The 23,006-nt window shown below is 38.8% G+C and overlaps 1 protein-coding gene across 2 annotated transcripts in view; it reads left to right on the top strand.

Annotated features, from left to right (window-relative positions):
- Positions 1–23,006, top strand: part of MALT1 (MALT1 paracaspase) — an 81,059-nt gene that overhangs the window by 27,085 nt on the left and 30,968 nt on the right. Inside the window, exons 4-9 of one of the 2 annotated variants that reach the window (XM_008013950.3) lie at positions 2,627–2,777; positions 11,382–11,560; positions 11,979–12,075; positions 12,912–12,944; positions 16,049–16,075; positions 17,883–17,915. In XM_008013950.3, the coding sequence (XP_008012141.1) occupies positions 2,627–2,777; positions 11,382–11,560; positions 11,979–12,075; positions 12,912–12,944; positions 16,049–16,075; positions 17,883–17,915 (520 nt within the window). The remainder of the gene's footprint in view (positions 1–2,626; positions 2,778–11,381; positions 11,561–11,978; positions 12,076–12,911; positions 12,945–16,048; positions 16,076–17,882; positions 17,916–23,006) is intronic. The other variant, XM_008013951.3, reaches the window with a different exon arrangement.

The following is a 23,006-nucleotide window of genomic DNA, read 5'->3' as shown; positions in this document are numbered from 1 at the left end:
GATGTTTACTTAACAAGTGCTTGTCGAGCACCTGTTTTGTGCCAGGCCATGTTCTAGGCTTGATGATACAGCAGTGACCAGAAGGTCTCTGCCCTCAAAGAGCTTACACACCAATGGGGACAGAGCAAGCACTGTTAATTCCTGTGAGTTAAGAGCTATGAGGAAAATCAACAGAGTGGCAACATAATGTGAGAAGCTACTAAAGGTTTTAAGCAAGGGAAGTAACATGGTAGGATTCATGTTTTTTGTTTTTTGTTTGTTTGTTTGTTTGAGATGGAGGCTTGCTCTGTCGCCATGCTGGAGTGCAGTGGCATGATCTTGGCTCACTGCAACCTCTGCCTCCCCAGTTCAAGCGATTCTCATGCCTCAGCCTTCTGAGTAGCTGGGACTACAGGCGTGCATCACCACGCCCAGCCAATTTTTTGTATTTTAGTAGAGACAGGGTTTCACCATGTTGGCCAGGATGGTCTTGATCTCCTGATCTCTTGATCCGCCTGCCTCGGCCTCCCAAAGTGCTAGGATTACAGGCGTGAGCTACCGCGCGCAACCAGGATTCATGCTTTTAAAACATGAACTTGCTGCTTAAAGGAAGCAGAGAACAGCAAGATGAGCAGTTGTCTAATATCTTTGCTTGACTGGAAGTAGCAGTAGTGTGGAGCAGAGAAGGTGGATCACAGTGCATTATTCAATGTGTCTTTTAGAGACAGTCAACTAAGCTGACAGATTAGATATAGAGTATGGGGAGAAGGAAGAGAAATCAAGGATGACCCCTAGGCTTTCCATATGAGCCTCTGAGATGTGTTATATACTGAGGTGTTGAAGATTGGAAAATTAACTGACAGAAGACAGATTAATGGAGAAAAAGCTTATTTGTGTGCATGCAAGAGCTTTCAGAAGTAGCTTGCTAACTGGTTATGTAACTAATTTAGTAGGGAAAGGCAGGGGCCCTGTGAGCATAATGGATGGGTTTGTTCAGGAAAGACAAAGGGGAGAAGAACAAGGGAAGATAGCAAAGTTTGTGGTAATGTTTGTTCATGCAGGCACCAGTGGTATCTCCTCTTCATTGTGACCATAAAGTCCCCAAAGAGAGATTTATGGTAGTTTTACTCTTGGTCTACCAAGGGGAGTAAAAGTTGCCCCAAGAGGGAATTTATGGCAGCCTGATTTCCCAGAACTTTTTGCTTTGGGTCAGATAAAGGAAGCCTGAGAAGACTTCTTTCTGCATCTATTGAATCCCAGATGTCTTCAGTTTAATAAAATCTTCGTACCAACTCTGGGGTTCTGAGTGGGTCTCCACAGATCTTCAGCCCAAGTAGCCTTTGTTCAGAAGATGCATCTTCCATTTTAACAGGAGGGAACAGAGGAGTTATAAATAGGTACAGACATGGATAGGTTTGTGATTTGTTGGCAGAAAAAGGAGATAATTTCTATCTGAAGTCAGTACCTGAGAGAACTAGGATTACAGGAGGTTTGAGGAGAGAGTATACATCAATAGTCTAGAAGGAGAACACACTTAGGACCTTATAGTAGTATTGTCAGGCAGTTCAAAGTGCAGCCTGTTGTCCCAGTTGTCACATTCTCAGCAAAATACTCTTGCTTTGGTGTAGGTACTGAAAGGGGAGAGAGTAGAGTTCAGTTACTTGGGGTTTGGAGAGGGAGGAAGTGAGCTTGTTAAAGTACAGGTTGAATATCCCTTGTCTGAAATGCTTGGGACCAGAAGTATTTCAGATTTTGGATTTTTTTTAGGTGCTGAAATATTTGCATTGTATACTTAAAAGTTCAGCATCCCAAATCTGAAATGTTCCAGTGAGCATCATGGAGGTGCTGAAAGAGTCTTGAATTTGGGAGTATTTCAGATTTTAAATCGTCAGATTAACCTGTTCTTTGCAAGGGAATTGTTGTAATGAGGCACTTGAGTAAGCCCCTTGGCAATGTGCCAAAGTTGGGTGTAGCTGATCAATCACTGGGAGCAGAAAAAGCATTAATAAAAGAAATGTTACTATTGGAGGTGGGGCCTGTGGATGGCCACCCCCTCTCACTGTCTCATTGATACGCTTTCCATAGCCCTTCTCTGTCTAGACCTTGAAGGAGATTGGATATTGTTTGGTTGAGGAGTTTATCCTCTTATAGAATTTTGCAGATCAGAAGGTGGAGTCTCACCATCAAATAACTTGCCAATGTCTTCCCAGCTAATGTGGGCAGAGCTGAAAACAATAGCCAAGCCTAATTCTCTGTGTTTTCTCTATGCCGCCGTGGTGTTTGTATGGCTGCTAAACTGTATGGCTGCTAAACTCGTAAATGTTGCAGTTGTAGATTCTTTCAGAACTCAGTGATTGATCTCTTAAATGACAGAGCAAATAGTTTTCTGTTAGTGAGCCTTTGGAAGATATTTGGGACCAGCTTAACTCTCTAGTTAATGGATTTGTAAAAGACTGGATTTTTAATACTTGAGTCCTAAATAACTCAAAGTGTTACTGTTTTTAACTTAGAAATGTTTTAGAACTTGGGGGAAAAATGTTGCACTTTCAAAGCTCCATACTGAAATCATAGATTTTGTACAGCATATTTTATAAGATGTGTTTTTGATGAGTCATCCACTTCTATTCTCTTATTGATTCTTTCACAGATTCCAAATGGAAATACATCAGAGCTTATTTTTAATGCAGTGCATGTAAAAGATGCAGGTTTTTATGTCTGTCGAGTTAATAACAATGTCACCTTTGAATTCAGCCAGTGGTCACAGCTGGATGTTTGCGACGTCCCAGAGAGCTTCCGGAGTAAGTAATGAAAGAAACTGAATGTTGGCATGGGGATTCCCCGTATTTTATTTTGTTTTAAATGTTTACTTTTAAATAATTTTAAAGTATCAAAAATCATAGCAAAATTTCACATAGGTACTTCATCCATTATAATGTCAACCATTGTTAAGATTTGATCCATGTGCTTTGTCTTTCTTTCTTTTTTTTTTTTTTTTTTTTTTGTAATTTAGTTTTTGGTTTTGTTTGTTTGTTTGTTTTTTAAGACAAAGTCTTACTTTGTTGCCCAGGCTAGTGCAGTGGTGCCATCTAATCTCAGCTCACTGCAACCTCTGCCTTCCAGGTTCAAGCGATTCCTCCTGCCTCAGCCTCCGGAGTAGCTGGGATTACAGGCGCGTGCTATCACACCCGGGTAATTTTTGTACGTTTAGTAGAAGTGAGATTTCACCATGTTGGCCAGGCTGGTCTCAAACTCCTGACCTCAGGTGATCCACCTGCCTCGGCCTCCCAAAGTGCTGGGATTACAGGTGTGAGCCAACATGCCCAGCCTGCTTCGTCTTTCTCTGTGTGTGTGCGTGCGTGCACACACACACACACATATACGTGTGTGCAGATACCTTAGGATGACATAGACATAAAGAGGCCTTAGTCTGGTCCCTGCCATGGACCTCTTCAAGTTTGCCTTCCTTCATGGTCCATTACTCTGCCCTCACACACGGCACCTATACTTAACTTAGTTTCTCCCTGCTGCTTCCATTTTCTCGAAAATGCCTTGCATATTCACGTTCCACATCTTTGCATCAGTTCTTCCTTCCATCTTGAATACCTTTTCTGCCTGGCATACTCTTATGACTCTTTCAAGCCTCGGCTCCCTCTGTTCCCTTGGCATTCTGATTTTACCTCTATTATAGAACTCATTGCATTGCTTTTGAAATTATTTGTTTGCTAGCTGTCTGAGCAGTACAGGGTTAAGGAGTTCCCTTTTCTCTTTCTAGTTCTTAGAACAAAGCCTGGCAGGTAGTAGTCGCTCATCAGTTAGGCAGTTCAGTGACCACCCTCATGAGGCACAGCCTTGGGCTTCGGTGTTACACCTGTTTTAAACTAAGCATAAGAGAGAGCCCCTGACCCCAGATTACTTACACAACTATCAGAAAAGATAATCTGTTGCAATAGAAAGCAGGAAGAGTTTCTTGCTACCACTTCTTTCTCCCAAAAATTAGTCTTTTGAACATATTTCTATATTTTGGTTGTTTATATTGTCAGGCTTGTCTCCCTATTTAACGGAACTCCTGAAGGAAAGTCTGGTTCTTAATAATCTTTTGTAAAACCAAACACTTAATAACCAATAGCACTCGGTAGGTGTTTATTGACAGAATGAAGAACCAGGGTGAATTCTGTTTAACAAAGCAGAGACAGATGTATTTCCGTCAATAACATCTAATATTCTTACAAATTCAAAGCTATCTAAAAATCTCTGAAGGATTCTTGATATCTAAAACTTACTTTTCCTTATTTAAGAAACAGATTGTGAACCTGGCATGGTAGCTCACACCTGTAATCCCAGTACTTTGGGAGGCTGGGGTTCTGGGGCGGGTGAATCACTTGAGGCCAGGGGTTCAAGACCACACTGGGCAACATGGCAAAACCCTATCTCTGCAAAAAAAAATTAGTCGGGCCTGACGGTGCACACCTGTAGTCCCAGCTACTCGGGAGGCTGAGGTTCGAGGATCACTCAAGCCCAGGAGGCAGAGGTTGCAGTGAGCTGAGATCACACCAGTGCACTCCAGCCTGGGTGGCATAGCAAGACCCTGTCTCAAAAAATAAGAAAAAGAAACACATTGTGAAACTAACATCATGGAAAAATGCTATTTCCTGAAGTTACTCACGAATACTAAATGTGATCATTATAAAAAGTAGATCAGTAGATAAATACATAGCATTTAAGACCTGACAGTCTTGAGTTCTATAATTAGAATGTGAATCAAAAAGAGAGGTCAGTTTGTTATGGATTTGAATGTTGTGGTCTCCAGTTTTGTAGGAGAAAAAACTCTCATGTAGTAGTCTTGCTGCTCACTTTTCAATTCTTTTCCGTAATGCATATTTTTCTCCCAAACTATTGTATTGTTCCTAAAAAATTATGATGTAGAAAAAAAAAACTCTAGCATTGATGTCAGCACTAAAGGCCGTGTAGTGTATCATTCACTGCAAGGAAACGTTCATCAGACTGCTTTGCTACTCCCTCTGCTTCATCTTTTTCGTTCAATAACTAGCATTGATCAAGGCAAAAAAAACAGTATACTCTTTAAAGAGTAGTTGTCAGGTATTATTGTATTCGGTGCACAATCAAGAACCATGTTCTTTGTTGTATTTGCTGGACAAAAAGAAGAATAGGGAGGGAAACACACTTTTTGTTAAAAGAGTTAAAATGCTGCTTTCATTCTTTCACTTTAGCCTTTCTTAAACTCAAATAGCAATAAAGTTGTTGAGAAATAAAATATCGGCTGGGCGCAGTGGCTCACACCTGTAATCCCAGCACTTTGGGAGGCCGAGGCAGGCGGATCACAAGGTCAGGAGTTTGAGACCAACCTGACCAACATAGTGAAACCCTGTCTCTACTAAAAATACAAAAATTAGCTGGGCATGGTGGCGCTTGCCTATAATCCCAGCTACTCAGGATGCTGAGGCTGTAGAATTGCTTGAACCCAGGGGGCAGAAGTTGCAGTGAGCCAAGATCGCGTCATGGCACTCCAGCTTGGGTAACAGAGCGAGACTCCATCTCAAAAAAAAAAAAGAAAAAATATCACCATTTTCTTTAAAGAAAAAAATACCTCATGCACCTCTGTATTAGCCCATTCTCACACTGCTATAGAGATACTACCTGCGACTGGGTAATTTATAAACAGAAGACTTTTAATTGACTCACAGTTCCGTATGTCTGGGGAGGCCTTAGGAAACTTACAATCATGGTGGAAGGTGAAAGGAAAGCAAGGCATGTCTTACATGGTGGCAGGAGGGAGAGAGAGCAAACAGGGGAAATGCCAGACATGTAAATAACCAGATCTGTGAGAACTCACCGTGAGGAGAACAGCATGGGAGAAACTGCTGCCATGATCCAGTCGCTTCCCACCTGGTCCCTCCCTCAACATGTGGGGATTACAGTTCGAGGTGAAATTTGGTTGGGGACACAGTCAACCCATATCAGCATTTCTCAATTTTATTTAACTTTTTTATCCCATTTTTATTAAGGGGTAATTTATATACAGTACAATGTATAGATACTACATGTATAGTCCAGTGAGTTTTAACATGTATATATAACATCGGTATATGTATCTATTTAACATATGTATAGTCATTGACCAGTCTCGATATTTTATATTCAGCTTCTTCCTCTCACATAATGTTTTTAAGATTTACTCATGTTGTTCAGTGTATCATTAGGCAGTCTTGTCTTTTTGCTGAGTCATATTCCATTGTATGAATTGACTAGGTTTGTTTATTCATTCTCCTGTTGATAGACATTTAGTTTGTGTCCAGTTTTGGAATATTATGAATAAAGCTACGATGAACATTCTCATACAAGGCCTTTTCTGGACATACGTTTTATTTCTCCTGGATAGTTACATAGAAGTGGAATTGCTGAATCATAGAGTAGATATATGTTTAATTTTTCTTAACTGCCAAAGCTTCCAAAATAGTTTACTGTTCTGCATTACCACCAACAGGGTATGAGGATTCAGGTTCCTCGCCCCATATCTTGGGCAACATTGGTTGTTAGCTCTTACTGATGAATTAAGCTTTTGGTCATTATGAAATGCTCCTTTATCTTTGGTAATCCTCTTTGTCTTGAAGTTTACTTTGTATGATACTAATATAGCCATGGAAGCTTTCTTTTTTGTTTTGTTTTGAGAGGGGGTCTCACTCTGTCACTGAGGTTGGAGTGCAGTGGCATGATCTTGGCTCACTGCAACCTCTGCCTCCCAGGCTCAAATGATCCTCCTAACTCAGTCTCCTGAGTAGCTGGGACCACACACATGTACCACCACACCTGGCTAATTGTTTGTATTTTTGGTAGAGATGGGATTTCATCATGTTGCCCAGGCTGGTCTCAACCTTTGAGCTCAAGTGATCTTCCTGCCTCGGCCTCCCAAAGTGCTGGGATTACTGGCATGAGCCACCATGCCTGGCCAGCACTATGGTAGCTTTCTTAAGCTTTTTTGTATGGTATATATTTTTCATTATTTTAATTTGGAATGTCTTTGTTTAAAGTTTCATTTTAGATGACAGAATACAGATAAGTGTTGCTTTTTGCTCTAGTCTAGAAAAAAGTCGCTTTTAAGGTGTTTAGACCATTTACATATAATGTGATTATGGTTTTTTTTGTTTTTTTTTTGTTTTTTGAGACGGAGTCTCACTCTGTCGCCCAGGCTGGAGTGCAGTGGCCGGATCTCGGCTCACTGCAAGCTCCGCCTCCCGGGTTCACGCCATTCTCCTGCCTCAGCCTCCCGAGTAGCTGGGACTACAGGCGCCCGCCACCTCGCCCGGCTAGTTTTTTGTATTTTTTAGTAGAGACAGGGTTTCACAGTGTAGGCCAGGATGGTCTCGATCTCCTGACCTCGTGATCCGCCCGTCTCGGCCTCCCAAAGTGCTGGGATTACAGGCTTGAGCCACCGCGCCCGGCCGTGATTATGTTTAAGTCTGACATTTTGGTGTTTGTTTTCAGTTAGTCTCATTTGTTCTCTTTTGATCCTACTTTCCTGCCCTCTTTTGGACTGGGATTACAGGTGTGAGCCACCACGCCCGGCTAAAAGAGCATTTTTTAATATTCCATTTTATCTCCTTTATCGACTTTAGCTATGCCTTAGTGTTATTTTTAGTGGCTGTGTGACAGATTACAGTATGCCTCTTTAGCTTATTGTGGTAAACCTTTACATATTCAACCTTAAAATATAAGAACCTTATATAGCATACTTTCATTGTGCCCCCCATTGTACATTTGTTGTCATACGTTTTACTTCTACATTTACTTTTAAGCAATCTTGTAAAGATACATATGTGTATATAATTTTTTGTTGTTGTTTTTGAGACAGAGTCTCACTCTATCACCCAGGCTGAAGTGCAGTGGCGCGATCTTGGCTCACTGCAACCTCTGCCGCCCAGGTTCAACTGATTCTCCTGCCTCAGCCTCCCAAGTAGCTGGGATAAAAGGTGCCTGCCACCGCGCCCGGGTACATTTTTGTATTTTTAGTAGACATGAGGTTTCACCATCTTGGCCGGACTGGTCTTGAACTCCTGACCTTGTGATCCATTGGCCTCGGCCTCCCAAGCTGCTGGGATTTCAGGCATGAGCCACCACGCCCAGCGCACGTGTGTGTAATTTTTAAAGATTTTGTTTAAAATATTCACTGATATAGTTACCTGTTGTGGCACTCTTGAGTCTTTCCTTCTGACCCAGGTTGCTATCAAGTAAAATTTCCCTTCTGGCTGAAGAATTCCTTTTAACACTTCTTATGGTTCAGGTCTGCTGTTTTTCTGTAATAATTTGTAAAAATTATTTGTGAGATAATTTGTAGACAAATTAGCTCAGCATTTGAATTCTGTTAATCTCTTTGTCTTCATTTTTGAAGGATATTTTTGTTGTGTATAGAATTTTAGAGGTGTGTTGTTTTGTTTTCACCACTTTAAAGATACTATTCCATTGTCTTTTGGCCTCGGCCTCCATTGTTTATCATGGAAATTTATTTATTCCTTTTATAATTGCTCCCTTGAATTTTTCCTGCTTGGAGTTCTCTGATTCTTGGACCTGTAAGTTGTTATCTTTCTTCAATTTTGAATCATTTTTAGCCATAATCTCCAAATATTTTTCTTCTGCTTTCTTTCTGGAACTCTATATGTATGTTAGACTATTTGATATTGTCCCACAGGTCTTGTAAGCCCTGTCTTTTTTTTCTTTCTTTCCTTCACTTTATCTCTTTATTTCCAGTTGGATTTCTTTTAACCTGTTTTCAGGATTACTGATCCTTTTCTCTGGTGTGACTGGTCTGCTGGTAAGCCCATCAAATGCACTGATGAGTGAAAATCTTGATATTTTAAATTTCTGTTATTTCCATTTGGCTTTTTTTTTTCTTCAATTTCTCACTGCTGAAATTGTAAGTCGGCCACCATTTTCTGTGCAAGTTGATTAACTGCCTTTCTCACCAGATCCTTTAAGATGTTTGTCTTTGAGTTAATGTGAGTTAATCTGATAATTCCAGAATGTAGGCCAGCTGTGCTTTTCTTTCTTTTTCTTTTCTTTTTCTTCTTTTTTTTTTTTTTTTTTTTTTGAGACGGAGTCTCGCTCTGTCGCCCAGGCTGGAGTGCAGTGGCCGGATATCAGCTCACTGCAAGCTCCGCCTCCCGAGTTTACGCCGTTCTCTGCCTCAGCCTCCCGAGTAGCCGGGACTACAGGCGCCCACCACCTCGCCCAGCTAGTTTTTTTTGTATTTTTTAGTAGAGACAGGGTTTCACCGTGTTAGCCAGGATAGTCTCAATCTCCTGACCTCATGATCCGCCCATCTCGGCCTCCCAAAGTGCTGGGATTTTAGGCTTGAGCCACTGCGCCCGGCCTTTTTTTTTTTTTGACAAGTAAACATGATTTATTTTAGAAATGTGAGACTCTTTTAACATTAGGAAAATTTTTTAAATTATACTTTTAAGTTCTGGGATACATGTACAGAACATGCAGGTTTATTACATAGGTATACACATGCCATGGTGGTTTGCTGCACCCATCAACCCATCATCTACATTAGGTATTTCTCCTAATGCTATCCCTCCCCTAGCTTCCCGCCCCCCGACAGGGTTACATTTTCTTTCTTCTTCATAAGTCTCATAATTATTCAATGCTGAACATTGAGTATAAAAGAAAAAGAGCATTAACATATGAGATTAACATATTACACATTAACATATAACAGAGATTGAAATTAATATTTTTATGCCCAGGAACTAGGGACACCCCTTGTAATGGCTACTAGAATAGGGGTATGAGTCCATCCAATTTGTAGTTGTTATGTCTGAGCTTTAGATATATTCAATTTACTACTGATGGAATTGAGGGTAGAATGAGGATTTCCCTTTGGCAGGACTGAGATTGACATATTGAGAAGACTTCAAGAATCTGTTTTACAGCTCTAGTGCCAAACTGCAAGAGATCTCTCTTCACTTTACATCCAGAGTCTCAGCTTATTGAACCACTGAAGCATTTTTGTTCTCCAACTCCACCCTTGTCTCTTCTATGTCTCAGGGGGTCTGAGACCCCCTGCCTAGCTGCCCTACACCCAGCCAGCCTTGGAAAGCAAAGGCATTGTACTCACTGAGGGCCTCATGGACCTCCAAGGGTTTCCCTCAGCCTTAAACAGGCCCTGTGGACCTGCACTTCACAGGTGATCTTTTACCTCTCCTCTCCTCCTTAGCCTTCTGCAAGAGCACTTGAGAAGGGCCCAAGAGAGGGAGTTGGTGAGGAAGGCAGAATCTCTTTGCAGGTGGGGTTCCTTGAGGATCGAATTGGTCATGCCTGCAAGGGGTGACCAGCCATCTGGTTTGCCCAGGACTTTCCTAGTCTTCACACTTTTAAGTGCTGCATTCTGGGAAACCTTTCTGTCCTAGGCAAACTGAGACTACTGGTTACCCTAATGCCAGCTCACACACTGCTTTTAAAATTTTGTAAAACATTCAGCTGGCTTACCCTTCCTTGTCAACTCAGTTCTAAAGGCATTAGGTGGGGCCAAACATGGTAGACATTTGTGTGGGGTGGGAGGGGGTGGGAGGAACTGGGATGGACTGGGATGACCCAGAGCAGGATATCAAAGCCCAGGTAAGGTGTCCGTGTGGGAGTGGAGCAGTCTCCAGAAATAATCCTGATGAATTAAGAGAGCAACGTATTATCTTTCTAGACTATTTCTGTGCATGTAATAATATATTTATAAATGGAATCATATTCATTCAATGAATATTACTGATCACCTGTAATGTGTTAGATACTGAGTTTCATAATGGAGATTTGTTGCATAAAATTGACAAGCTCTTTGTCTTCTGGGAACTTAAAGAGTATTAAATGAGTGTTAAGTAAATGATTTCTAATATCTGCCTGGGGTAGAAATGTTAGTGATAACTCATCTGTATTTATTCAGTGCGGGTTACAAAACTTATTTCAGTATGTCAAAGAACGGAACATAGAGCTTTCCATGTTGAATGCCAATATCATTCAAGATGTTAATAAGTTGTTTGCCTCCATCAAAAAGATTCTGCAGCCAAACACATTTGGAAGGCACTTGAACTATATTCCTCTCCTTAACTAACAATGCATACTAGCACTTTGAAAACTTTGAGAAGTCCTGCAATTGAGAAATGTGTTAACCTTATTTAACCCAGAATTTTGTAAAGTTATTTGTCCACAGCATTCTTTTGGCCACAGAATATCTCTTAACATTTCTATGAGTGCTATAGTTTTTTGAAACAGTTTGGGAAATGTTATTAAAGATTGTAACAAATGAAGGGGGAATTTGATGCATCTTTTTTTTTAATTATAGGAAAATTTCATTTTTATTTTTAACCTAGAGATTTTATTTTTTCTTTTAATTTAAGGAAGTGTTGATGGCGTCTCTGAATCCAAGTTGCAAATCTGTGTTGAACCAACTTCCCAAAAGCTGATGCCAGGCAGCACATTGGTTTTACAGTGTGTTGCTGTTGGAAGCCCTATTCCTCACTACCAGTGGTTCAAAAATGAATTACCGTTAACACATGAGACCAAAAAGCTATACATGGTAGGAAGTTGATTTTGGGGGCGTTTGGGGGAGTTAACATGTAAAACAAATGGTACAATTGAAATATAAAGTAAACATTAAAACTCATATCCTTTCAGATGTTTTAATGTTTTCAATATTTTTATTTAAAGTCCCTTGTGATTTCATATTAACTAACTCTTATATTTGCTAAAGTGCTAGAATTCAATTCAGGCTTATATGTAAAACGTCAAATAGTATTGCATGAAACTCAGCACTGTTGGAATCATTACAGCATTTACTTGCTGGTATTTAACCTGATGAATGGAGCTAATGTAACATTGTCTAAAGCCTTCTGAGATGTTATGTTTTGCAGGGTATTTTTAAAACACAAAATGACTTTTTCTCCAAGCCATTAAAATTGAAGAGGAAGTATTTACATGTTCTAATATTGATATAGGTGCCTTATGTGGATTTGGAACACCAAGGAACCTACTGGTGTCATGTATATAATGATCGAGACAGTCAAGATAGCAAGAAGGCAGAAATCATCATAGGTAAGAAATATTTCCCCAGTGTTCTGACAAGTGGACTATAATATAAGCTATATAAACTGCAACGTTTAAGCAAAGGAAATTATACTTTTTACCCCATACTATTTAATGATGTGTTAAGTATTAGAAGTTATATTATTTATATTGAAATTTGAAAGAATGCACACTAAAATCATCATCTAGGTTCGCAGAAAGGAAAAAGAATCAGGAAAAAAAGGCCATTTTATTTAGATTATTTTAGTTATAGTTTATTTTCAACATTTATGATAAAATATGTATTCTTTAAAGCTTTAGCTACAAAAAATTTGATTCAGTGGAAAAAGATTTTTGGCCAGGTGCAGTAGCTCACACCTGTAAAATCCCATCACTTTTGGAGGCCAAAGGTTGGTGGTTCAATTGAGCCCGGGAGTTTGAGACCAGCCTGGGCAACATAGTGCAACTCCATCCCTAATACCAATAAATAAATAAATTAGCTAGGCATGGTAGCATGCACCTGGTGCCAGCTGTTTGGGAGGCTAAAGTGGGAGGATTGCTTCAGGCTGGGAGGTTGAATTAAAAATAATAAAAAGATTTTTAATAAAACATTTTTAAAAACAAACATACACATATAAAGGAAAGAAAGGTTATTAATCAACAATCCCATTATTAACTGCATAATTTGGGAATTTGTTATATTTCAGCTTAATATATTTGAAGTTATATTGTTCATAGTAGGAGGTATTGATGCATGTGTTGGTTTGCCAACATATCTCTATGATATGTATCTCTATTTGCTTGACGACCGCCCTTCTTAAGATCATGAATTACAATATATTCAAATTTGTTTTTTCTGAAACAAGGAAGAACAGATGAGGCAGTGGAGTGCACTGAAGGTAGTGTAAGTCTTTGGTTTGAAACCAAATCTCCTGCATGCTAGTTACTCTTGGGATTGGTGGAGTGCTCTTAGCTTACTGAGTGCAGTGATGGAAAAAATACTAGCTGTAAGAAATGATTTTGATTGAAGAATATTGTATTTTAATCTTTGAAGTTTTATAAATGGACAGACACGATTAAATTGAGACACTATTACAATAACTAATCTTCAGTTGACTTTCTATTAATATTACATGTAAGAACAAAGTTCCTGCATTGTATCTTTTGAGTAGTGAACATTTGCAATTAATTTTTAATGTTAAGTTTTATCTACATAAAATTTATTAAAAAGATAAGTGGCTATATGATCATGGATATTTGTTTTAGATTATTTTGTCTGTCCTTTAGCCATGATTAGATGCTGTCAAATGAAATTTAGTTTCTATAAAAGTTTCAGGAGAGGAAGTTTGTTTAACATGTTTTATGAAATATTGAATATTCTGTATTAATATAAAATTGATCAGGATTTTTTGAAGCTACAAGACTTTAGATAATCTACCATGTCACCTTTACCATAATATGTAAAGGGAACTGAAAATCTGTTTCAACATAAACTTCTAATTTTTTTTAATTAGCCAAAGCATTGTACTTAAATTGTAATGAGTAAATATTAAAACTTGGATCATCTTTCCTTAGTGTGATGTCATATTGTTTTGCAAAATGAGATTTGTGGATGGCAAAGTATTTTTTTCAATTTCTGCCTCTTTATTACATAAGCTTAGGCTCTACTTGGGTAAAGTAAGGAAATAATGTTAAATTTTACATTTTCTGATTTTCCTGTCCTTCATGTCTCTATAGCATCACTTTGAAATACTATAATTACTGTTTTCATCCTAATATATAGTTGCGAACAAGAATTCTGTCTTGTAAGGGAGTTATAATTCGATGATCTGTTAACCCTGTTTGAGGGAAGCCATGTGAAGAAATCCTAATCGAACTCCTCTTCCTGTCTTAATCCTTTTTGCCTAATTGCATGGTTTTTAAGACTTCCTAAAGTTGGAAACCTCTAAGAATAAATATAAGCTAGCACTGCTGTTTGGCTCCAGGGTGATGCATGTGAATTATCACCTTGCTGTGCTGCTTCTATACCTGCAATATTCTCTGTAATTTTTGCAGTAGCAAGCACACTATTAAATAATAATTTTCACATAACTCTATTTAGAACACATAAAGATGAAAATCCAGTTATGAAGTTTCTCCAGAAGTCTCAGTTGAAAAAATTAGATCCAAATTTTTTTTCAGTGAAAGTTCACAAAGTTGAGAATTCCATATGAACAGTGTCCTTTATTATATATATATTTTTTACCTATAGAGCATGGTGTCCTCTATTGCATTTTGTGTATTTTGTTCAAGATACTTGATCAGACTATTCAGCCATAAAAAAGGAATGAAATTATGTCATTTGCAGCCACATGGTTGGAACAGTCATTATGTTGAGTGAAGTAAGCCAGGCACAGAAAGACAAATATCATACGTTCTTACTTATATATGGGAGCTAAAAAAGTCGATCTCATGAAGGTAGAGAGTAGATTTTGGGAAGAGGCTTGGGGGTGGATGAAGAGAGGTTGGTTTATAGGTACAGACCTGCAGTTAGAGGGAATAAGTTCTAGTGTTTGATAACAGAGTAGGGTGACAATAGGTAACAACTCTTTACCATGTCTTTCAAAATAGCTAGAAGTGAAATGTTCCCCACACAAAGAAATAAGTGTCTGAGATGATGGATATCCTAAATACCCTGATTTGATCATTATACATTATATGCATGTGTCAAAATATATGTATCCCATAAATATGTACAATTATTATGTTTAAATGAGAAGAAGACACTTGATCAGGATGAGGGGTGTGGGTTGAATAGGTGGATTTTTTTAGGGCAGTGCAACTATTCTATATGATTAATGATGAATACATGTATACAAATTTTAATCATTTAGGAGGTCAGAGGAGGGGAGTCCCAAGATGGAATGGAGACTATTAGAAAAGAACCTAACTGTATTGCAAATGTATGATACAGCCCCATTGAAGAGGGGTGAAAGAGTATGGTGCTGCCTACTAAGTAACTGGGAATGAGTTGAGCCTAATACTGAAGGCAAAAGAAATTGTGCTGACTCAGACCTTCTTCAATTGATTTTATGTGACATATAAGAATAAAGTTTCTACATAAAAAAAGTATGAATAGTATATAACATTTGTAATTTATTGTTAATGTTAATTTTTATCCTCATAAAACTTGAAAGAAAAAGATGGCTATAATGTCATTGCTTATTTTACCTATCCATTGGCCATGATAAGATGTCCCATGGGGGTACAGGTTACTTCTGAAACCACTGTTTCTCCCCAAAAACACCTTACACCTTGAGAAACTATGAATCTAACCATGAGAAAAACATCAAATCTCAGTTGAGTGACATTCTGCAAAATACCTGACAGTTACTCCTCAAAACTGTCACTGTCATCACAAACAAGGAACACCTGAGCAAGTGTCACAACCAAGAAGATACAAGCCTAAGGAGACACAAGCAGTTGTAATGTGAGATCCTGAATGGAGTCCCTGAGTAAAAAAGACCATTAATGATTCATTAGTTGTGACAAATATACTATTCTAGCATAAGACGTGACAAATACACTATGCTAACGTAAGATGTTAATAATAGAGAAATTAGGTATGGGGTATATAGGAACTCTCTCTGCACTACCTTCACAGTAGTTCTGTAAACCTTAAAATGTTCTAAAATTAAAAGTTGACTTTAAAAAAAGATCATTTGAGATTACTGGTTTTAATTGGCCAGAATATCTAAAACTATGAATAAATTATGAAAGAGCCTAGTTTTTGTCACTTAATGAAAACAGTGATAGCTTAGAAGTCCTAAATGATAAGCACAGCAATATTCACTATTCTTTGCTATTCGGTATTTGCATGGCTTCTTCATTTAATTTGAAAAGTTGTAAACTGATAAAACACTATAGCATAATTCACTGGCTCAAAGCTACTTTGATTAGTCTTACTATTTATGCTAAATTGGCATTTCGATTACTTAGTCTGTTTTCTCTTGTTTTGTTTTAGATGAATTAAATAATCTTGGTCATCCTGGTGAGTAATATAAACATAAAACTTTAGTTTTAGATTTTTAAGTTGTTGAATGCAGTAAAGATACCATAGGTACTATTTTGCTATAGTAATACTAGTAACTTTTTTCTATATATTTAATAATATAATTTAAGGTTGAAATTAACTACATGAAGGACAATTTTATGCAAGTGATACATTAAAAATATTTTAGGTTATAAAACTGTAAGGGTAGAAAAAAAGTGTTTGAGGTAACATAAAACCTCAATGTATTTTTTATCATTGTGTGTTACTCCGTATATCATAACAAGGAAGTTAATGGGGGAAGTACATGATCTTTAATCTGAAAGCAGGAAGCAGTGTTTGACAGAGTGATAGGGGTAACATTTCTGAACTGATCAGACCCTTGGGACCTTTTTCTTGGTTCCTTAGTCATACAGTGTATTTGAACTAGTTGGGTGGGTGCCTATATCTGGAGTAAGAAGTGTGTTTGTGGGGATCATTGGCACCGTACAGGTGGGTTGGTCAGTGACCATTTCTTAATGAGTGACAGTTGTCAAGAATATGCAGAACTCTGTAGGCTAATTTTAATTAGAACAGATTTCTAACAAGTTAAGCCTTCAACTGAGATAAAAGGCATATCAACAGTGAGAACTACATGAAGACACAGGATATCAACACAGTGTAGGCTTTCTGAAAGACAATGATGGAACCTGTGAATAGATCTGAAAATAAAACCTTTCAGGAGTAGATTAAGAAGGTGGTTATGTCATTTAATATTTGTAGAAAGCCCTATTACTTCTCTACTTATTTCTTATTATTTTAGCATCATTACTAGTTTGCTTAGTGTCATATTCATATTGCATTAGCAAACATCTATTATTGTGAATGCCGTTGGACTGTGCTGACTGAATATAAGCAAATTAGACACAGCAGAAAGTCCCCATTATGTGTGCATCATTCTCCTTGCTGTAGTAACCTTAAATTCACACAAAGCCTCAGTGAGACCTGCTTCAAGTCGGTCTTGAACTGTCAAAAACCTTCCTAGTAATTGTTTCTCTTGGTCTGAATAGAATCCCCTTTCCTAAATTAGTCTGTTAATTCTTGCTTTTCTTTAATGACCATTATGAAAAACTATTTCAGAAAAACTTTTGTAAATAGCCACGACTAAGATTCTAAAATTTTCCTGGCCCTTTGAGTTTTTTCTTATTTCCCACAATTCAGGGAGTACCCAAAATTTAGGTTTAAAAGAAGAATGTTGTACAGGGAAAGCTTTTAATAGGCTTCAGTGGCATTTATTTTACCAATAGTACAAAGTTATCTCTCGACAGTAGTGGACATACAATTGATCAACTACATGTTTCCCTACATGGTGCTCCAGGTGCAGGGAGGGATTTAGTTTCTGTATAGTAGAGATTGAAAGCATAGAATCCAGAAGGAGACTCCCTCAGTTAGTATCCAGATTTGCTACTTACTAGCTTAATCACTTTGGATGAGTGACTTTAATCTCTCTCTGCCTTAATATCCTTGTCTATATAATGGGGTTAATATAGATAGGGTAGAGTGAGGTTTCATTAGATCTATTATATGTAAAGCATGTAGAACGGTACCAGCTGTGGCATCAGGAAATGGTAACTACTGCTACTTCTTATTGTGAACACCACCATCAGTTTTTTCCATTCAAGAGTGTTTTTATTAAAAATCTGAAGATTAGAAACTATATTCTGTAAATGATGCTGCTGATGTTTTATACTTTTCCTATATCTTTAACTCTGGAAATATACCATGGACAACAGCATTTTATATGTTTTGCTTTTTTATCTTTGTATAGATAATAAAGAACAAACAACTGACCAGCCTTTGGGTGAGTAGAGCTTTAAAATGCGTGATCAAAGTATAATTATTGTGTATAACTCCAGAAGGAATTTAAAACATTTTAATTTGCTTTTTTAAAGAAATATTTGAATAACATTGGGACCAGATGTTTTATTTTTTGTATCTGTAAAAGAAGGTTTAGAAGAGGAGGCTTAAAAATGATTACAAATTCAGTTTCTAGGGTCAAGTCACCTTCTGTGGAGTGATTTGTGTGTTTCTCACAACATGCAAACAGACGTGCATACAAAAAGAAACATGTACATGCTGCATAATTAGCATGGGGAGAAAGTGGTTAGTGCTGTCTCTTGGTGAGGGATAGAAATCACAAGGGCTGCAGTAGCTTTAATGTTTGCCCCTCTATCTTCTCCAGTGGGAAGAGAAAATAATTTAGGATAAAATATAAATGAATGGTTGCATTTAAAGCATGCCTGGGACAAGAAAATGTAAGGGAGAAAAGTTTAGCAGATTAACATTTAAAGATGATAATAATAGGTGACATCTTGATTCTGGCAGAAGCCAGATAAAATATGTCTAAAATTTGTCCATTAGATCAGCTACTGAAGATGTGATTGGTGACTTTGAGTGGAATGTTGAAAGTGCCTAATATGTGTCAGTTCCTGAGTTATGCTGGGAATTTAAACATGGATACAATGTAGAAAATAGTGGGAAAAGATTCAGAAGTGTACAAATGAAGACAGTACATATTAATTTGTTGGAAAGAAAGGGTGATTTGAAATTAACTAGATAGAACATATATTCAAAGTGTTTTGGTAGGAGGGGAAAATGTGAGGATATTTACATTTGGAAAGGAAGTATCTATCGAGACTGTGTAGATTGACTGTGTAGATTAGAGTGATCCATCAAAGAGAGGACAATTTATAGAGCAAGTTCCTAGAAGAGATGATAGGGATTTGGGCCCAGGTGAAAACAAGAGAAATTGGCTTTAATCAGAATGTTGAAACTTCTTTTGAGATTAAAAAGAAGGAGAGATTGGTGAAAAAATAGATTTATTGGGAAGTTGAGGACATTTTTAGTTTGTTTTTTGTTTCTAGGTAATTAGGCATAGTCATATGCTTAAAAGATTGAGGAAAAGGCCGGGCATGGTGGCCCACACCTGTAGTCCCAGCACTGTGGGAGGCCAAGGCAGCAGGATCACCTGAGGGTCAGGAGATCGAGATCAGCCTAACCAACATGGAGAAACCCTATCTCCATTAAAAATACAAAAGTTAGCTGGGCGTGGTGGTGCATGCCTGTAATCCCAGCTATGTGGGAGGCTGAGGCAAGAGAATCTCTTGAACCTAGGAGGTAGAGGTTGTGGTGAGCTGAGATCGCGCAATTGCACTCCAGCCTGGGCAACAAGAGTGAAACTCTGTCTCAAATAAAAAGATTGAGGGAAAAAGAATAAAGTAAGGCTGAATATAGATCTTACACTGTGGCAGAGGCTTAGAGGCTAAAGAATATGGAAGCAAGGTCTGATAAGTCTGATCTACAAGTGAATGTGTATTGAGAGTCCAACTAAGACTTTTAAAAATTAAGAATTTATAATGGTTCAGATCAGTTGTGTGATTTTTCAGTAGCAGAACTCAGCTTTAAAATAGAGAAGGTGATCTGGGCGTGGTGATACATACCTGTAATCCCAGCTACTCGGGAGGCTGAGTCATGAGAATCACTTGAACCCAGGAGGCGGAGGTTGCAGTGAGCCGAAATCACGCCACTGCACTCCAGCCTGGGTGACAGAGTGAGACTCTGTCTCAAAAAAAAAAAAAAAACCTTCAAAAAGTTACTAAACTGGGAGAAAATGAAGGAATCAGGAGATTTTTAAAGTTCACCAAGTTAGAAGAGAAGTAGAATAAGTAGTAGATGGCAAAACTGTTAAAAGAATAGGAAGTTGTTTTGATTACAAAGAGGAAATAGATTATTTTAGATTTCAGAGGTGGAGCAGCTTAGGTTGACGCAAAGTCCAAGCCATGATCATGGAATCAGGAGGCAGTGAAGGTGAAGGTGTTTGATGTTGATAAGGATAAGGGACTGTGAATTACCACCTTAAGAAAACCTGCTATGAAAGCCAGTCGCAGTGACTCACGCCTGTAATCCCAGCATTTTGGGAGGCCGAGGCAGGGGGACCACCTGAGGTCAGGAGTTCCAGACCAGCCTGACCAACATGGTGAAACCCCGACTTTACTAAAAATAGAAAAAAAAATTAGCTGGATGTGGTGGCCCGTAGTTCCAGCTACTTGGGAAGCTGAGGCAGGAGAATCGCTTGAACCTGGGAGGCAGAGGTTGCAGTGAGTGGAGATCATGCCACTGCACTCCAGTCTGGGCAACAGAGTGAGACTGTCTCAAAAAAAAAAAACCTGCAGGCCGGGCGCGGTGGCTCAAGCCTGTAATCCCAGCACTTTGGGAGGCCGAGATGGGCGGATCACGAGGTCAGGAGATCGAGACCATCCTGGCTAACACAGTGAAACCCTGTCTCTACTAAAAAAATACAAAAAACCTAGCTGGGCGAGGTGGCGGGCACCTGTAGTCCCAGCTACTCGGGAGGCTGAGGCAGGAGAATGGCATAAACCCGGGAGGCGGAGCTTGCAGTGAGCTGAGATCCGGCCACTGCACTCTGGCCTGGGCGACAGAGCGAGACTGTCTCAAAAAAAAAAAAAAAAAAAAAAAAAACACCTGCTATGTTTCATTCATAGTGGTAAGTTTTCATGTATTCCAGCTCCATGGTCTTTTCTTTAGATCTCCAGACAGACTTCGCTGATTAAGAAATACCTATTAAAATAGTGTTCTGAACAAAGGCATAGCCATCATATTCCATAGTGAGGAGCATACATATGTCTTAGGTACACAAAATGACAAGATCCAAATGTAACTGGGTTAGTTGTTGAAGGTGGTTTAATCACAGGTATGCATTTAATAGTAATGTTAATAAACTGAGTGTTTTCACCTAGTGAAATGTATAATTTAACCCTGAGATGTACGTATTTTTCCTCATTTTTAGCAGATGAAAATTTAAAACTGTAAGTGTTCAGTAAAACTTGCTCGGGATTATACAATTTAGTGGTTGAGACAGGATTGAAACCCAGCTGTCTCTCATTCCACAGCCTCTGTTAGCTCCATTATGCCAGGTATTCTTTCTCCAACGTGTCCCAATTGAAAGAATAAGATAAATGGAATATCAAGTCAACTTCTATCATGGAAGTTCACCAAACATTTATCTAATGTTTCATCTGTGCTTTATGACAGGTGTCCCCCACCCCCAGGCTGTGGACCAGAACCAGTCCGTGGCCTGTTAGGAACTGAGACACACAACAGGAGGCAAGTGAGCGAGCATTCCCATCTGAGCTCTGCCTCCTGTCAGATCAGCAGCGGCATTTGATTCTCATAGGAGTGTGAACTCTATTGCACACTCCTTAGGAGGATCTAATGCCTGATGATCTGAGATGGAACAATTTCATCTCAAAACCACCCCTCCCCTGACACTGTCCATGGAAAAATTGTCTTCCACAGAACTGGTCCCTGGTGCAGAAAGGTTGGGAACTGCTGCTTAATGAAACAAGAGAACAAGCCTTGGTTTGTGAATTCAAGACTTTGGGATACTAATAGGAGACAGACATTAAATGAATAATATAGTACATGATACATGCCTAGTAGAAATATGTAAAGAATCTAGAAATCGTTTATAGAAGATGGTGATCAGATTAGTTTAGGAGAGTTAGAGAAGGCTTTATCCTAAGAGGCAAAGCCAAGGTGACAATTTTCAGGGATGAATTGGGAGCTCTCAAGGGGATAAAATGAAAATGTATGGGATGAGAGTTCATTCAGAAATGAAGGAGAGGGAAAAAAGGGTGAAGACATGGTGAGGATGGAGGCATGAAGTAGATGGTGTGGGTGAGGAACAAGTAGTTCAGTATTGTTGGAAGGTAGGAAACCAGGGAAGGAGTGACTGGTAATGTAGTTATTTATTGCTGAATAACATTGCAAAATTTCCTAGCTTAAGAACTGCATGAGTTTTATTATCTCTCATGGTTCTCGGGGTTGGACTGGGTTTAGCAGCTGGTTCTGCTGGTCTTTCTTGGGGTCTCTCATGCAGTTGCAGTTAGATGAGGCTGGGACTGCAGCATTCAAGATGACTTCGCTTACATACCTGGCACCTTAATGGGGGTTGCTGAAAGACTGTGAAGACTGAAAAATCTCCCTCCCTCTCTCTCTCTCTTTCTCTTCCTCTCACTCTGTCTCTCCCTCTCCTTGTCTGTCTCTCTCTGTCATCCCCTCCTATTCCCGCCCCCCAACTTCTTTCTCTTCCTTTCCCTCTCCCTCTTTCCCTCGGTTCCTTGTCCCTCCCTGAGTGGTCTCTCCATGTAGCTGTTTTCTTTATGTCATGGCTAGATCTCCAAAGTGGAAACTGTCAGAGCTTCTTAAGGCTTAGACCCTGAACTGGCAGAGTCACATATTATGTTGCGCAAAGAAAGTCACGATACAGCCCAGATTCACAGGTAGGGTGACTGTACTCACAAGGGCAAGGATACTGTGGTTTGCTGGGGGCCGCCTGCTACCACAGCTGGAAAGATAGGCATGGACTAGAATGCAAATGGCCTTGAATGCCAAACTACATCACCAGTCTAGCCCCCAGCCACGCCTTCCCTAGTCCTCTACCTTCCAGCAATACTGAGCTGCCTGTTCCTCACCTACACCATCAAACTGGGACTTTATTTTGTAGGATGTGAAGAGTCACTAAAAGATTTAATACATGAGATTTTTAAACAAATACTTAATAGCATTTACTATATGCCAGCTCCTTTTCTAGGTGCTTCTGAATATTAACTCATTTTAGATAACATAATAATTAAAATTATTAGACATGGGACTAACGATATAACACCAGTTTTTGAAGAATATATTACATTAAACTTTGGAAGCTGTTTAGAATCATGAGTTAAAATGTCTTTCTGAAGTGGCTTCATTATTCTTTTGCTGAATCCGGTGGCATTTTTGTTTCACTTTTCCAATAAATGGTTTGTGTTCAAGAAGTTGTGGATAGCTCTTACAGCAAATGTTTTTCTACAGAAAAATTCCCTTCATTTAT

The sequence above is a fragment of the Chlorocebus sabaeus genome, chromosome 18, assembly GCF_047675955.1.
Source record: "Chlorocebus sabaeus isolate Y175 chromosome 18, mChlSab1.0.hap1, whole genome shotgun sequence".
NCBI lineage: Eukaryota > Metazoa > Chordata > Mammalia > Primates > Cercopithecidae > Chlorocebus > Chlorocebus sabaeus.
Note: the sequence above shows the minus strand (reverse complement) of the source record. Positions and strands in the feature narration are given on the sequence as shown.